Source organism: Pseudophryne corroboree, chromosome 2 (genome assembly GCF_028390025.1).
Source record: "Pseudophryne corroboree isolate aPseCor3 chromosome 2, aPseCor3.hap2, whole genome shotgun sequence".
In the NCBI taxonomy this organism is placed as follows: Eukaryota; Metazoa; Chordata; class Amphibia; order Anura; family Myobatrachidae; genus Pseudophryne; species Pseudophryne corroboree.
The window spans coordinates 50,672,657-50,689,147 of NC_086445.1; the positions used below are offsets into that span (position 1 = coordinate 50,672,657).

General features: G+C 45.2%; 1 protein-coding gene across 6 annotated transcripts in view; it reads left to right on the plus strand.

Moving 5' to 3' along the window:
* Positions 1–16,491, plus strand: part of MYO7A (myosin VIIA) — a 310,031-nt gene that overhangs the window by 237,269 nt on the left and 56,271 nt on the right. For all 6 annotated transcript variants that reach the window (XM_063951274.1, XM_063951272.1, XM_063951275.1 and 3 more), the window contains 12 exons: positions 1,191–1,400; positions 1,634–1,837; positions 3,728–3,904; positions 5,193–5,282; positions 5,426–5,553; positions 8,272–8,398; positions 8,606–8,725; positions 9,038–9,211; positions 9,610–9,837; positions 12,545–12,715; positions 13,099–13,216; positions 14,433–14,559. In XM_063951274.1, the coding sequence (XP_063807344.1) occupies positions 1,191–1,400; positions 1,634–1,837; positions 3,728–3,904; positions 5,193–5,282; positions 5,426–5,553; positions 8,272–8,398; positions 8,606–8,725; positions 9,038–9,211; positions 9,610–9,837; positions 12,545–12,715; positions 13,099–13,216; positions 14,433–14,559 (1,874 nt within the window). The remainder of the gene's footprint in view (positions 1–1,190; positions 1,401–1,633; positions 1,838–3,727; positions 3,905–5,192; positions 5,283–5,425; positions 5,554–8,271; positions 8,399–8,605; positions 8,726–9,037; positions 9,212–9,609; positions 9,838–12,544; positions 12,716–13,098; positions 13,217–14,432; positions 14,560–16,491) is intronic.

Here is a 16,491-nt window from a genome sequence, read left to right on the forward strand (position 1 = left end):
AAGTTGGGACTTTACCACAACTTTATGACAGTCTCCTGACTTTTCATTTTGTGACACATACTGTATAGACCAGAACTAAGGGAATCCGTCTTGCTGTCCATATCAGGTGGACAAAGCCTTCATCATATAATCATGTGTGAATCATCAATAAATGCCAAATGGACTTGCATACAGCAGTGTAGGCTCCTGGGCAAAGCAATGCACTTGGGCCCCTACCCTTTCTCCAGCGGTAGGGGTGGGGGTGCTATCAGTGGCAGCTTCGATGTCCCACGGGCGGTAGGAGGTGTTCTATCTTCCGCTCAGCATGTAGGACCTGGAGCAGTAATTTTTGCTAATTACTCTTTTACTGCACAGATGGTGGGAGATTAGAACACTAAACTGTAGAAGGGGGCATTGGGCTGAATTAAGGTGGTACATGACTTTCAAGGTGGCAGGGGGTGTTTAATACACAGGGGAGGGGTTGATAGTGGAGGTGGCTTAATATTCATAATTTTCTGGTAGGAGGGCAGCTTGCTTGACTGCAGATATCTCCAGTTCCTGTAAATAGATTTCTTAGCTTTCAATGGGGTAAAATGGGGTAAAACACTAAAGAGTCCCTCCTTTCAGGAGGTACTAGGGACACCTTTCAGGAGGTACTGGGGACTTGGGTATCAGAGTTCAGGAGCCAGAGCAATCTGCTGACGAAAATATAAAACTGCATACCAGGCGTGTGGAGCTGGAGCAGGGACCAGCTGCTGGAAGGGTGCTATATCTGGTTCTGGGCATAGTAGAGACAAGCTGACAGTGTCCACTGAAAGGGAAGAGTCCCAGCTTTTGGAGTAAACCCTCATAAAAACTCTAAGTCAGACAGAAGCTGAGATATCTGGGTGGAAAGAGCAATTAACAGGCTCGGATGGGGACCACTGCTTCGAAGTCGGATATCTCAGGTTGCCTAGGGCTGACTTTCAAAAATCTGGTTCCCCTGGAAAGTGGGGACCCTCAGCTATCAGTCTAGGGCCCTTAGACTCCTGGCGCCCTTGGGCAAGTGCCCATTGAGCCCATACAAACAGACGGTCCTGCATACAGTTTCTGGCCATAAGCACACTTTTATGGATTAGAGTGCTCTCGCAGACTCCACAATCTTGGATTTGTCAGTATCGATGGTCGCATTCAGATCTGTTTCATATAGTATTTCTTGCGCTCACCTCTAGGAGCGCCTGGCCCTGCTGGCCCGTGAAGATGCGGAGAGAGAGGTGAGGGAGAAGGAGGAAGCCAGAAGGAAGAAGGAACTGCTGGACAAGATGGAGAAGGCCAGAAATGAACCAGTAAATGACTCTGACATGGTGGACAAAATGTTTGGCTTCCTCGGGAACACAACATCGCTGCCAGGGCAGGAGGGACAGGCTCCGACCGGTTTTGAGGTATTTATATGATATTTTCTTAAGACTTTTCTAGACTAGCTGGGTGGAAGGGGACACATTTTTATAAGGATATAGTAGAAGATTAAGAGCTGTCTTCAGATGTGCAGATTGTGCATTTTGAGATTGCTAGTTTGAAAAAAATAGCAATACGATAAATTAACTAGCCAGTCTACGAGTAAAATGCGTTGTGTTCGCTCATCTCTAATCCCACCTCTAAAATGCTCCTTCTTCAGGATCTGGAGCGAGGTCAGGGCCAAATGGAGGAGGAGGATTTGGACGATACTCCGCCGCTCCCAGAAGAGGAAGAAGAAGACCTTTCCGAGTACAAGTTTGCAAAGTTTGCAGCCACGTACTTCCAGGGCACCACCACCAACACCTACATCCGGAGACCCCTAAAACAGCCCTTGCTCTACCATGAAGATGAAGGTGACCAACTGGTAAGTATGGGTGTTATATCTAACGTAAAAGAGCTGACGGAAGAACTAACGTTTGCCTTTTGCATAACAGGCACTGTATCATTTGTCGTTCTAGTTCATGTTTTCTACAAAATATTATTTACAGTGGAGGCAGTTTGCCCTAAGCCACAAGCAATTTAGGGTTTTCCAAACAGCAACACTATGGGCCGGATGTGCGGGATGCAGGCCGGACTCGGGGGTCATTTCATCCGGCTCTATGTAAACAGTTTATGCTTTTTGTCTCCAAACTACATGAGAAAACCAACAGTACATTTACACCTAAGGCTCTCAGTGGCAAAGGCAGGATATCTAGAGGGGGGTTTCCAGATGCAGTACACAATCTCCTACTCTGCGAAACACTAGAGCAAGTGCAGGAGTCTTGGGGAGCGGTAGAAGAACCTAGTAACAACCCTGGACATTAATGAATCAATTGGTCTTTTATACACTGGATACTGGATGGAATACAGTATTAATATTTAACACTATAGATGGTCTCTAGTATAGGCTGTTAAATAATCTGAATAAGTGGTCAGGAAAAGGTTAAACATACCATAATAAATAAATACACAAACATAATAGAACCAGTCCTGCACTTTCTAAGCACACATTCTCCCACCTCATGGTAAGGCTCCTGTCTCTTCTTCCTGGTAGCTACTCTCTTGTCTAGTGCACTGATTGAGGACTCAAATCCACACACACAGCAAACTTGGTAGAAGAAGCTGCTACCACTGGGCATGTGCAGCAGCTCTGCTCTGTCCCTTACACTGCATGATGTGGCTGCAGCTCTACTAATCGTATTATATACCATTGCTTTTGCTGTCATAATTTGAACCACTTGACAAGAGAAAAGGGGTCAAGTGGCCCCCCTGCGCTTGCCTATGGCTCTTCTATCATAAAGCATGTTGTCTTAAAATTGTAGAAGCTCATATGTGGGTAGGCGAGATTGCGACATAGGCTTCGGTAGTGTTTCATCCCCATTCCTATAAATACCTGAATGGTGAATCTGTATATTTCTGTGAGCTAGAAGGCCAAAAAGGCAAGCCCCATCTGTATGGTGTCTCTATCTTTAACATTCTTCGGAAGTGAGTGTACTGCAGACTTGTCTGGGAATGTATGTATGTTACGCCATTCAAAGTTGTTCGGGAAGAGCCCGGTCAAGGAAAGTACCATAAACCTGAGAGAGATCATGCCTTTGGCCACAGTCATGCAGCAATACTTTATTCATGGGCCTTCCACCAGATGTTGCTGGAGTGCTTAGCCGTTCCAAATCCCGACCATTCCTTGCCTCCTATTGGCCCAAATTTGCTTTCCAGTTAATATTATAGCGTTGGCTTTTCCATAGCGGTAGGGTATTTAATAGCCCATAAACTGAGGAGATATATTTGTGATTTAACATTCATGTAATGTACACACATCACAATGCTATATTCAATTCCTGCTCTAGTATAACCTAATAAACTACACTGTACGGTGTCAATCTGCTGTGCATTACCTAGAGCAGGGTTTCTCAAACTCGGTCCTCAGGACCCCACACAGTGCATGTTTTGTAGGTAACCCAGCAAGTGCACAGGTGTATTAATTACTCACTGACCCATTTTAAAAGGTCCACAGGTGGAGCTAATTATTTCACTTGTGATTCTGTGAGGAGACCTGCAAAACATGCACTGTGTGGGGTCCTGAGGACCGAGTTTGAGAACCTGTGACCTAGAGTCATACAGTAGTATTTTCAGTTGTTTGTCTGTGGTTATTTGGAACTACATTGGTTTATTGGCCTATACCGGTTGTTATGGTGTAACGCCGCCTAAACACACACGTGATCACGTGACTAACCACATGACTCCATATCATAATAAATATGCATTGGCTCTGCAGGCTGCACTTGCTGTCTGGATTACTATTCTCCGCTTCATGGGTGACCTACCAGAGCCAAAGTACCACACGGCCATGAGCGACGGCATGGAGAAGATCCCTGTGATGACAAAGATCTACGAGACCCTGGGGAAGAAGACCTATAAAAGAGAGCTTCAGGCCCTACAAGGAGAGGGGGAGGTAAGACTCCAGCGACCCTCAAGAATACAGCAGTCATATCTGTTGGCATTGTGGGTTGAGCTTCGGCAGCTAGATGTGTGACTTTGGAACTTATCAAATCTGCTTCTTAGCAACCAATCCTATTCCAGCTAGCAGTCTTTAGAAAGTACTAGATGGATGATAGCGAGAGTCTGATTGGTTACTATGGTGAACACCTCTATTTTCATCTTTGAAAGGTTGGATAAATCCCTTTTGCCCTTATTTATCAATGAGTGATAAATTTCACTGTGAGTGATACATTTTTCACCAGCCAATCTGCTCCTAACTGTCATTTTTCAAACCCAGCCTGTGACATGGAAGTTAGAAGCTGATTGGCTGGTGCAGTTTATCACTCACGGTGAAATTTATCACTCATTGATAAATAAGGGCATTTGTCTTCAAGCTGCATGAGGAATCGGCAGCAAGCTGATAAAACAGCAGTGTAATAAATCCTGGCCCAACTCTCTCCCCATAAACTGGATCAGTTAGTAATGCTTTTTTTTAATCAAATATTATCGATTTCCTCCTAAAACACCAGTTTTTTGAGGGTACTCGCAACCATTTAGGTTCTCCTTGATGTACCATGGAGGAACCGCAGCAGAAATCGCCAATATTTGCAGCGGTCACTCCATTTCTGAGAGCAGAAGCTGCCCCCCATATTATGGGGTCTGCTAGGCTTTTCTATATACCAAAGTCTGGAGTGCAAAGCATTGCGGAGACTGACCTCTAACACCATCTTTAGATTGTGTTACCCCGTTGTAGTCTGTAGGCTACATCCGCGGAATGTACCCGGTGAGGGATCCATAGAATCCCTCCCCGGTGCTGCACACTCACATATGCGCTCAGGATGTTGGCGCATGCACAGTAGCGCATCAGCTGGCCGAAGCATAAAGTAAAGATGGCCTCGTATCGGAGCCCCTTTCTTGGCTTCTCAGTAATAATACATTAAGGTGGATAAAGATTCCTTATTGGTAGGAATTGTGGCGATAAGGAGACCTTAATATTGGGGGCAGGCCGCAGATGTTAATAAATACGCCTGTAAGTCAGAAGAATTTTGCTCTTTATGTTTGCGGATTTCTTTGCAGAAATATAAATTCTGCAACCAACGGAACCTTACTTGCCGTCTCCTATTTCTGCTTGTCATCCATATGGAATGTGATTTGAACATTGATAAATCCCTGCACATTTAAAGTATACAGGTCCAAAACCTGCACAAAAAGACAAGCTGGCGCACGTGCCTGATTCTCTCCGCATTTTCTGTCCTGTGTAGAACGCGCACATTGACAGCCAGAAGAGGAACAGTGTCCGGCACAAGCTGGTCTCGCTCACTTTAAAGAAGAAGTCGAAGTTAACAGAGGAGGTGCGGTATTAAATATATTCTGTCATTCTTATATAACTTATATACAGGCAATAGAATCTTACGAATAGGGAAAACTGCTTTATGTTGTCTCCCATCGCTTTACCCCCCCACCCCTAATCAATTATTTCTCGACCTTTGTACAGGTGACTAAGAGACTTCATGACGGAGAGTCCACCCTGCACGGGAACAGCATGCTGGAAGATCGCCCCACCTCTAACCTGGAGAAACTCCATTTCATTATCGGGAACGGCATCCTGAGGCCTGCGCTACGGTCAGAACCTTGCTGCGTGCGCACTGACCCCCTGTACAAACCCTTGTTCTAACAGCCAGGGTGTAAGGACTGGGGAATGGAGTTTCTGCAAGAAATTATTAGCAGGAGTTGCCTTGAGAGTAGCGCTGTGGGAAAAGAGTATTTTTCTGCCATCTGATAGGGGCTGTATTATATGGGTATTGCGGGCGTATTTTAGAGTACGATTTATTAAGCCTTGGAGAGTGATAAATAGCACGGTGATAAAGTACCAACCAATCAGCTCCTAACTGTCGTTTTTCAAACACAGACTTTGACATGACAGTTCGGAGCTGGTTGGTTGGTACTTTATCACCGTGCAATTTATCACTCTCCAAGACTTGATAAATGGGGGCCAATGTTTGCTACGTTCATTTATTCATGAGAAGGAATATTATACATGCAATATTATGGAAGGTTATTTGCTTTTTTAATCAAACCTAATAGCAAAATGCGTTTTTCACCATCAAAACAAATGTTAAAAAAACAACAACTTTTCTTGTGCTTGAGTTGGGTGTTAGTGTGTCTGGCGTGCAGACGCTGGCAGCCATCTGTCCCGAACGGAGCCTAAAATTGAATAGCACCATTTGGGTGCCATCTAGTGGTTGCTGGAGGAAAAACAATTGAATTCCGTCCATAGAATTTGACAGCAGATAAGAACTATTTGGATCATCTAGTCTGGCCTTTAAGGCTGTGGTTATAAGGGTTAGGGGCTAGAGTTGGATTAGGGGTTTGGGTTAGAGGTTTGGGTATTAGTATTAGGGTCTAGGGTCAAGGTTCACACTAAGGGTTAGGGTTGGGGTGTTAGTGTTAGGATTGTAGGATTAATTGTGAGAGTTGGGGTTTAGGATTAAGGGTGAGGGTTAGGGTATTAGTGTTTGGGGTAAGGATTATTATTATTATTATTATTATTATTAATAATTTTACTTATACAGCGCACTTTCTCCAATAGTACTCAAGGCGCTTACGGGGGAGGGTTAAGGTATTAGGAATAAAGGTGAGGGTTAGGGTATTAGTGTTAGGGGTTAGGATTAAGGGTGAGATTCCGACACTTTCCAGGTAAACTGAGTGGGGCAAGTTGTCTGATGACGTGATTCGCTATGAATTGCACCACCGGCCCACGGAAGGTTCAGCCCATGAAAGGTTGCTTCCGCTGTATGTGTGTAATGGGAACCCCAGTACTCTCCTTCCCAGGCCCACTACATAAAGGTCTCTGTAATTTGCAGTATCCCCAGAAATAAATAATTAAGCAGCAACTTTTGGCATCACGTACCACCTGTGCCGTCAGTCAACGGGTTCCCGCCATCTGTGTGACTATGGTATCAATAGCAATGTACTGGCATTAATAAATAATAGTCCGCACAGAGGTTCATGTACACTGTTATCTCCAGCCGCGTCACAGCTACTTACTCAGCATTCTCTGGTCTGTCATCCTCAGCATGGAAAATGGGCCAAATGGCCATGGAGGACTGCACCCCTACCTGACATCTCAGTGGGTCCTATATTGCATAATGGCCACTAGATGGGAGTTGTATTGTATACTAGCCACCACAACATATATTTGCCCTCCAGTGTGTGGATTGCTTTGAACACTTGCCCCGAGAAAAGGCTATGTCTTGTATTCTGGTCACTGGATTAGGTACCTTGGCTAGTACGCAGTGCGAAGGCGACGCATGTGTAACTGCATAAATAATATCCACATTACGTACTTATCTGAATCTGGCACAGAATGCGCTATACTTGTATCTCAGCATACAGGCCTGGGACACATTTCTGTCCTAGCCAACAGATCGGCCTCTGCTATGTATCCTAGCCAACAGGACAGGCTCTGCTTTCTATCCTAGCCAACAGGACAGGCTCTGCTTTCTATCCTAGCCAACAGGACAGGCTCTGCTTTCTATCCTAGCCAACAGGATATTCTCTGCTTTCTATCCTAGCCAACAGAACAGGCTCTGCTTTCTATCCTAGTCAACAGGACAGGCTCTGCTTTCTATCCTAGTCAACAGGACAGGCTCTGCTTTCTATCCTAGTCAACAGGATATTCTCTGCTTTCTATCCTAGCCAACAGGACAGGCTCTGCTTTCTATCCTAGCCAACAGGACAGGCTCTGCTTTCTATCCTAGCCAACAGGATAGGCTCTGCTTTCTACCCTAGCCAACAGGATATTCTCTGCTTTCTATCCTAGCCAACAGGACAGGCTCTGCTTTCTATCCTAGCCAACAGGACAGCCTCTGCTGTGTATCCTAGCCAACAGGACAGGCTCTGCTTTCTACCCTAGCCAACAGGACAGGCTCTGCTTTCTATCCTAGCCAACAGGACAGGCTCTGCTTTCTATCCTAGCCAACAGGACAGGCTCTGCTTTCTATCCTAGCCAACAGGACAGGCTCTGCTTTCTATCCTAGCCAACAGGACAGGCTCTGCTTTCTATCCTAGCCAACAGGACAAGCTCTGCTTTCTATCCTAGTCAACAGGACAGGCTCTGCTTTCTACCCTAGCCAACAGGACAGGCTCTGCTTTCTACCCTAGCCAACAAGACAGGCTCTGCTTTCTATCCTAGCCAACAGGACAGGCTCTGCTGTGTGTTCTAGCCAACAGGACAGGCTCTGCTTTGTATCATAGCCAACAGGACAGGCTCTGCTTTATATGTCTTATGTCACAAATACACAGTCTCTATCTTCCAAGCCTTTATACTTCATTCTGCAGGGATGAAATCTACTGCCAAATCTCCAAGCAGCTCACCCAGAACCCCTCCAAGAGCAGCCATGCCCGTGGCTGGATCCTCATGTCTCTGTGCGTGGGATGCTTCGCCCCCTCAGAGAAATTTGTCAAGGTCAGTCCATACCCGATACTAGATGTGCATGTTCAGGCTGAGAATCTATCCTAGAACTTAGTTATAGTTATCATAACAGTGTCTCAGTTGCGTAAATTAATGGCTACCTCCGTTGTGTTTACTGGACAGTTCTATCTTAGTAAAATAGAGATGTTGTACCTACATTCTGCTGTGTACTGTACCTACCTTACTGTGTTTGGATTCCAGTACCTCAGAAACTTTATCAATGGCGGCCCCCCGGGATACGCTCCTTACTGTGAAGAGCGCCTGAGAAGGACGTTTGCTAATGGTACCAGGACGCAGCCCCCAAGCTGGCTGGAGCTTCAGGTAAATATGAATCGGAATAAAACAAAGAAGCATATTACTAACAATGTTTAATCTACTGATTATAAACTACTTGTAAGCACCATCTTCATAAATAATAAAAAAAAAAAAAAATCCTATTGTTGTGTTTGAATAATACTTTGTTAAAACGTAATTGTCAATAAAGTTAAGCAGTGAAGAGGCACGGTCTTCAGGTTTAGACTCGGTTAATTTACATAACTTTGCATAACTGGAAGCAGCAGTATAAATTGAAGACTTCCTATTACAGCCGGTGTTTTACATATATGCATCCATGTTTCCCTGTCTTCTCTCAAGGCCACCAAGTCCAAGAAGCCGATCATGCTCCCGGTGACCTTCATGGATGGGACAACGAAGACCCTTCTCACTGACTCGGCCACCACAGCCAAGGAGCTCTGCAACTCACTGTCAGACAAAATCAGCCTGAAAGATAGATTTGGGTTCTCGTTATACATAGCGCTGTTCGATAAGGTACAAAATAGTTTTGTAGTTGATGAGGATTGAGACTTCTTTTCTCCTGATCTATCTGTAGATTTAGGGGGAGATGTATTAATTCTTGGAGAGAGATGAAGTGGCGAGAGATAAAGTACCAGCCAATCATCTCCTGCCATTTTTTTAAACACAGCCTGTAACATGGCAGTTGGATGCTTTTTGATTGGTACTTTATCTCTCTCCAAAGTTTGAAACATCTCCCCCAAAGGTTCAAAATGCAGAACTGAAAGACATGTTCAGTGCTAAATCTTTGTTTTGCTTGTGAGTGAATTCTCCTATATCATGTTGTCCTCACAATACTGTACTTTACATGTGGTCCATACTATATAAAGTTTCTGTTATCTCTTGTCATGTGCGTCTTACCTGGTTGCCGGCAGGTGTCCTCGCTGGGCAGTGGGAATGACCATGTGATGGACGCTGTGTCTCAGTGCGAGCAGTACGCCAAGGAGCAGGGGGCGCAGGAGAGGAACGCACCCTGGAGACTCTTCTTCAGGAAGGAGATCTTCACCCCATGGCACAACCCTACCGAGGACAACGTTGCGACCAATCTCATCTATCAGCAGATTGTCCGGGGGGTGAAGTTTGGAGAGTACAGATGTGACAAGGTGGCTGTAATTCCTCATAGACCATTATCATACAGCTCAGGGGAAAGCTGAGAAGAGCTTCTTCAGGCTGTTTTGTGCTTTACATTTAGACAATTATAGCTGGAGTCTTACTGCTGTACACTGTGCTAAGTGCAGCCAGACAGCACCTGAAGCTTTCATCAGAATATATAACATATGCTAAGAGCAAGCCTGCATTCATAAAGGGGCATTTACACTTTATAGGAATGGAACCTGGATAGGACAGGTTGTACAAGCCAGTAGTCTTAATAATATCACTTATAGCGCAGTTAAATGGAGTTATAGACCATTGCACATCTACATTACTAAGACAGAACCCCGCTAATACTAACCCTAAACCTCCTGTAAATGTCGACAATATGACAGTGTCAACATTTCCGATGTCAACATTTTGCAGGTGTGGGCATTAATGGTTTAGGCATTTTAACCACGTCGATATCATCAATTTTGACCTTCTGCTGCTGACATTGGGGGTCATTCCGAGTTGTTCGCTCTGTATTTTTCTTCGCATCGCAGCGATTTTCCGCTAACTGCGCATGCGCAATGTTCGCACTGCGACTGCGCCAAGTAAATTTGCTATGCAGTTAGGTATTTTACTCACGGCATTACAAGGTTTTTTCTTCGTTCTGGTGATCGTAATGTGATTGACAGGAAGTGGGTGTTTCTGGGCGGAAACTGGCCGTTTTATGGGAGTGTGTGAAAAAACGCTACCGTTTCTGGGAAAAACGTGGGAGTGGCTGGAGAAACGGAGGAGTGTCTGGGCGAACGCTGGGTGTGTTTATGACGTCAAACCAGGAACGACAAGCACTGAACTGATCGCAGATGCCGAGTAAGTTTGAAGCTACTCAGAAACTGCTAAGAAGTATCTATTCGCAATTTTGCTAATCTTTCGTTCGCAATTTTGATAAGCTAAGATTCACTTCCAGTAGGCTGCGGCTTAGCGTGTGCAAAGCTGCTAAAAGCAGCTTGCGAGCGAACAACTCGGAATGACCCCCATTGCTCTTAGCTTGTCACTGCAAATGTAGGAAACTATCAAATCTTCCCTCCCTCCAGCATATCCTCACCTCCTACAATCTCATTATCTATTGATGGCACTACTATCTCCTCTAGCCCCCAAGTGCACTGTCTTGGAGTAATCCTTGACTCCTCCCTCTCCTTCAAACCACACATTCAGCACCTATCACAAACCTGTCATTTTCATCTCAAAAACATTTCCAGGATCAGACCCTTTCTCACCCAGGATGCTACTAAAATCATTATCCACTCACTGATTATTTCCATACTGGATTACTGTAATCTCCTCCTAACTGGCCTCCCTGACAATTACCTCTCTCCACTCCAATCTATCCTCAATGCTGCTGCCCGTCTCATCTTCCTCCCCAAATGTCCTATATCCACCTCCCCTCTTTTGCAGGACCTTCACTGGCTCCCCTTCCCATTCAGAATCCAATTCAAACTTCTCACACTCACTTACAAAGCCCTCACCCACTCCTCTCCCATTTACATCTCTGACCATATCTACCTTTACATTCCCACCCATCGTCTTTGCTCTGCTAATGCATGCCATCTCTCCTGCCGACTGATGACCTCCTCCCACTCCTATCTCCAAGATTTTGCACGTGCTGCTCCCTATCTCTGGAATTCTCTACCTCTCCCCCTCTGCACCTCTCTACAGAACTTCAAACAGGCTCTCAAGACCCACTTCTTCACCAACCCAGCTGTCTCTCATCCTAACCCTCTTGTCTATGCTCACTGTCTACACCTTCTGTGTCACCCCGGTCTGTTAGCCCTTCACCTTTTAGATTGTAAGCTCGCAAGAGCAGGGCCTTCTTTCCTCATGCGCCTTTCCTTTTCTTACTTACACTATCTTATATTCCATACTCCCTTTGATGGCACCTGACCCCTGGTTTTCCATACCTGTTCTATATTGTTTTGAACTGTAAGCGCTGTTTTCTTGTTTGCTCATTTGATTATGTACTGTGTAATGGGTGCTGCGGATTCCTTGTTGCGCCATATAAATAAAGTATAATAATAATATATCATAATTTAATAAAGGGAAAGTATCCCCTCTATTTGTATAAAAGAGTATTGCTGCCTATTACGTACCTTCTAGTAGTCCCCATTCCCAGACTCTTATAGGGGTGCGGCTTATCATAAAGTGGGGGTGTCTTCATGCTGAATTGGGAGTGGCTGTATGGATCTTGGTCCACAAAGCAGGTAACTCACCTGTTCCGCCTCTCCCAAAGTCATCGAATGAAATCGCACAGGCCACATACAGGCTTATTAGATAAAGTAGCTGTAAAGATATGTTCAAACAGGACCATCTCGTCTCGTCATGCAGCCAGCAACATGCGTACAAGCTACAGACATTTAATACCCTCGGCCCTTATATCCTGCTGGGGGTAAACTCCTACTTTAACGTAATGGTTTTTTTTTTGTCACTAGAACATTAATGCTTTTTGCGATGTGTAATGTTAGTTGCATTACTGTTTGCGTCACCTTGGCAACTTTGTGTGAAAATGCGAATCGGTAAATAGCATTGTGAGACAATGGCGCACTAATGTGCCATCACTGGGAAGGAGAATTTGCACACAGACTGCCCTTTATGCGTCGGTATTAAATGTTACTGCTATCCCGACCCTCACATTCATTGTTATCTCATTCGCAGACTTGTATTTATCTTTGGCAGGAGGAGGATCTGGCGGAGCTGGCGTCACAGCAGTATTACGTTGACTATGGCTCCGAGCTGATAATAGAGAGATTACTAAATCTCATCCCATCCTACGTCCCAGACCGAGAGATCACACCCTCCAAAAACGTGGAGAAATGGGCTCAGCTAATAATCGCAGCACATAAAAAGGTATTACAGGCTGAAAGGCCACCGGCCACCTGTAAATGTTAGGACAAGAATGTGTGTTTTACGTTTTTGGGGTGTTAGTATACTGAACCCCTCTATGTGCAGCATTTGGTTACTACTGGAGACGTGGACTTGGGAATGAGGGGGGAACAGACAGGGAAGGTGGCTTTCTATACAATATGGCATCACTACGTCCCTGTCCTTGTCAGGCCCCATTATTGCAGAGGGCATAAACCCTTTTACCACTCTGAATACAGCTGATGTTTCCGGATGTCATTGTACGGGGTAGTTTCACACAACAATCTGATATCACCAGTTCCCCACAGAATATGTATACAGGAAACCTCTGAGTGGCTGAATCATGTTTTCTCCTCTTACGTCTCTAGGGCATATACGCCCTCAGGCGATCGGATGCCCAGAAAATCAAGGAGAACGTAGTGGACTTCGCTCGATTCAAGTGGCCTTTGTTGTTCTCTAGGTTTTATGAGGCCTTCAAGTTCTCAGGTAAATGACGTTCAGATATATAGTCTGTGATTTTATTACAATGACATACTTTCTAGGTATTGCTGTATGCTTAGATTCTCTTTCATTTACCACCTTTCCTGGAATCTGATTACAATATTACCTTAGTTACAGCTAATGTGCACCCACAGAGCGGCATTGTAGAGGCAGCCATTTTGTGGCAGAGACCGTGTCTTCACGAGAGCGCAGCTTATTTGCTCTCCAGAACTAGTGACATCATTCCAAATCATATTTGCCTATACTCTTTGAATGTCAAAGGGTCTTTCCACAGTCCCATGGGGGCAAATCAGCTTTGATGACCTGATTTGTGGCATTACATGGTGGGTGGGGATGGGGGGGGGGGACGACGACTAGGTGATGCTGTTTATGGCACCACCCCCTATAACTCTCACTTCTACCAGAGGTGAGGAATTAAAAGTTATCAAGTATCTATCTCATGCAACTAGTATGTCATTAGTTACTAATGACTTCATTGGGTTAATCCGCAAAATGGCTGCCTTCACTGACATAGAAGACAAAGTAGCTGTTGATGCCTAAAGTGGGAGAGTACCTAAGTGTCTGCAGGAGAGAAGGCTTCCCAAAATTAGAGAAGGAAGGGGGCTGTCCCCAGCGCTGACACAGGTATCTTAAGAGTCATGCTATTGGATTTTTATCTTTTGCTCAGTAATGAGGCTTGTGTAAGAATGAAGGTAATGTCCAAGCCAGAATTTTTTTTTTTTTTTAAATATATATAATTTATTATCATTTATTTCAATTATGGTGGGCACTAAATATATCTATTCAAAATAAAAATGTATAAACCAAATGATATCCTGGCGTATACTACGCCTATGATGGAAAACCATAAACATTAAACAGAGACCAGTAAATATCTCCAGTAAGTTCCAGAATTGAAAATAAAAACAATAAAATATTTCGCAAGACATTTTTAAGATAATATATAGAGCATGTAACATACATATGGGTGAAACATAAAAATAAAGCATAAAACAAATAAAAACCTACAATGTGACTTGTGCTACGCGTTTCGCAGATATATCAGGCGCTGCCTTCACTGCGTGCTTAAAAAAAAATACGCGTTGTATCTGCAATAATTTTCTTTGTCAGACGTGATATGCGTAGATGTATTGAATAAATAAGTAGGATGCGCAATGCAGTAAATTATTATTGAATAGTCTGTACCTTCTGTCTGATTCAGGACCAAGTTTGCCCAAGAATGATGTGATTGTGGCTGTTAACTGGACCGGGGTCTATTTTGTGGATGAGCAGGAGCAGGTTCTCCTGGAGTTGTCCTTCCCGGAGATTATGGCTGTGTCCAGCAGCAGGTAACTAGGTACAATGGCGGAGGGATTGGAGCTGGAGAGTTCTGTCCTTTCCAGGAGCAGTAAAGTGTAAATCACATTTCTTAATCAATAGACACATTTTGCACGCCAGGAATATGGTATTTTATTGACTAGTATGTTGTGAGTTAAAAAAAATACAAACTATACTGCAAGAAACGTCGCTGTAATACACTGTAAACCAGCAGTGGCTCCTACTGAACCTTTAACCCTGGGGGCCTGCAAGTGTGCGATTCGCGCATGCATAAAAGAAACAAACTGGCTCCCAGGGACTGTAGTGGCTGCCAGTAGGGCTTGTGTAATAGCAGGGGCGTGGCTTCCCATTATTAGCGCTTTCTGCTAATCATCCCATTGGTAGTCCCAGTGGGAGCAAACACCTCCCCTTGGCAGTGGCGTAACTCCCAGAGACATTTGCTGCCGGTCTCCCAGCTGTCAGAGGGGTGCAAAGAAAGAAAGACAGAGGGGGCTTCTGAACTAGAAAAGATCTCTCTCCACTCATTTCATAGTGATTTGCTGCAGGCGCTGTTCACTGCGGTCCAAGCTCCGAAAACCCCTTGAAGACCCCTTCAGCTGAAGAGTCTGGAATGTGTCTAGCACAGGGGTGGCCAACCAGTCAGAGGCAAAGAGCCAGAAAAGATCTGTAGTCAAGAGCAAGAGCCAGTATCATGCGCGCGCAAATATGAGGGCGTGGCCTAGTTGTCACAAAGCCACACCTCATTTTTGTGTGCACACCTTTTGGTATGACGTTTGTAGAAGTATGACCTCATATCATAACCCCGTTTTTCGTCATGTTGTACAGTGCCAGATACATATAATGCCCCAGTACAGTGCCACATACATATAAAAACGCCAAAAAATGGGTGCCTCCACAGTGCCAGATACATATATGCCCCCACAGTGCCAGATACATATATGCCCACAGTGCCAGATACACATGTCCCCTAGTGCCAGATACATATGTCCCCCAGTGCCAGATACATATATGCCCCCAGTGCCAGATACACATGTCCCCTAGTGCCAGATACATATGTCCCCCAGTGCCAGATACATATATGCCCCCAGTGCCAGATACACATGTCCCCCAGTGCCAGATACATATGTCCCCACAGTGCCAGCTACACATGTCCCACAGTGCCAGATATGCCTCCAGTGCCTGCTAAGCCCCCAGTGCCAGATATGTCCCCAGTGCCAGATATGCCCCCAGTGCCAGATATGTCCCCAGTGCCAGATATGCCCCCAGTGCCAGATATGCCCCCAGTACCTGCTATGCCCCCAGTGCCACATATGCCCCCCGTCCAGATACACATGTCCCCACAGTGCCTGCTATGCCCTCAGTTCCAGATATGCCCCCAGTGCCTGCTATGCCCCCAGTGCCTGCTATGCCCCCAGTGCCAGATACACATGTCCCCACAGTGCCTGCTATGCCCCCAGTGCCAGATATGCCCCCAGTGCCACATATGCCCTCAGTCCAGATACACATGTCCCCACAGTGCCTGCTATGCCCCCAGTGCCAGATATGCCCCCAGTGCCACATATGCCCTCAGTCCAGATACACATGTCCCCACAGTCAGTGCCGTAACTAGGCATTTTAGCGCTGTGTGCAAGAAACGACATTGGCGCCCCCCCATGTAAGATAGTGGTGTGGCTTCATGGGGAAGGGGCATGGCCACAAAATAATAGCAATTCCTACTACGGTGCACAGTAGTCTCCTTTATTCAAATTACGCTGCACAGTAGCGCCACTACACCAGGTAGAGCCCCTTTTACACATTACAGCAGACAGCGTCCCCCTTTTTACACATTACAGCAGACAGTCCCCCTTTTTACACATTACGACAGACAGCGTCCCCTTTTTACACATTACGGCAGACGGTCCCCCTTTTTACACATTACGGCAGACAGCGTCCCCTTTTTACAC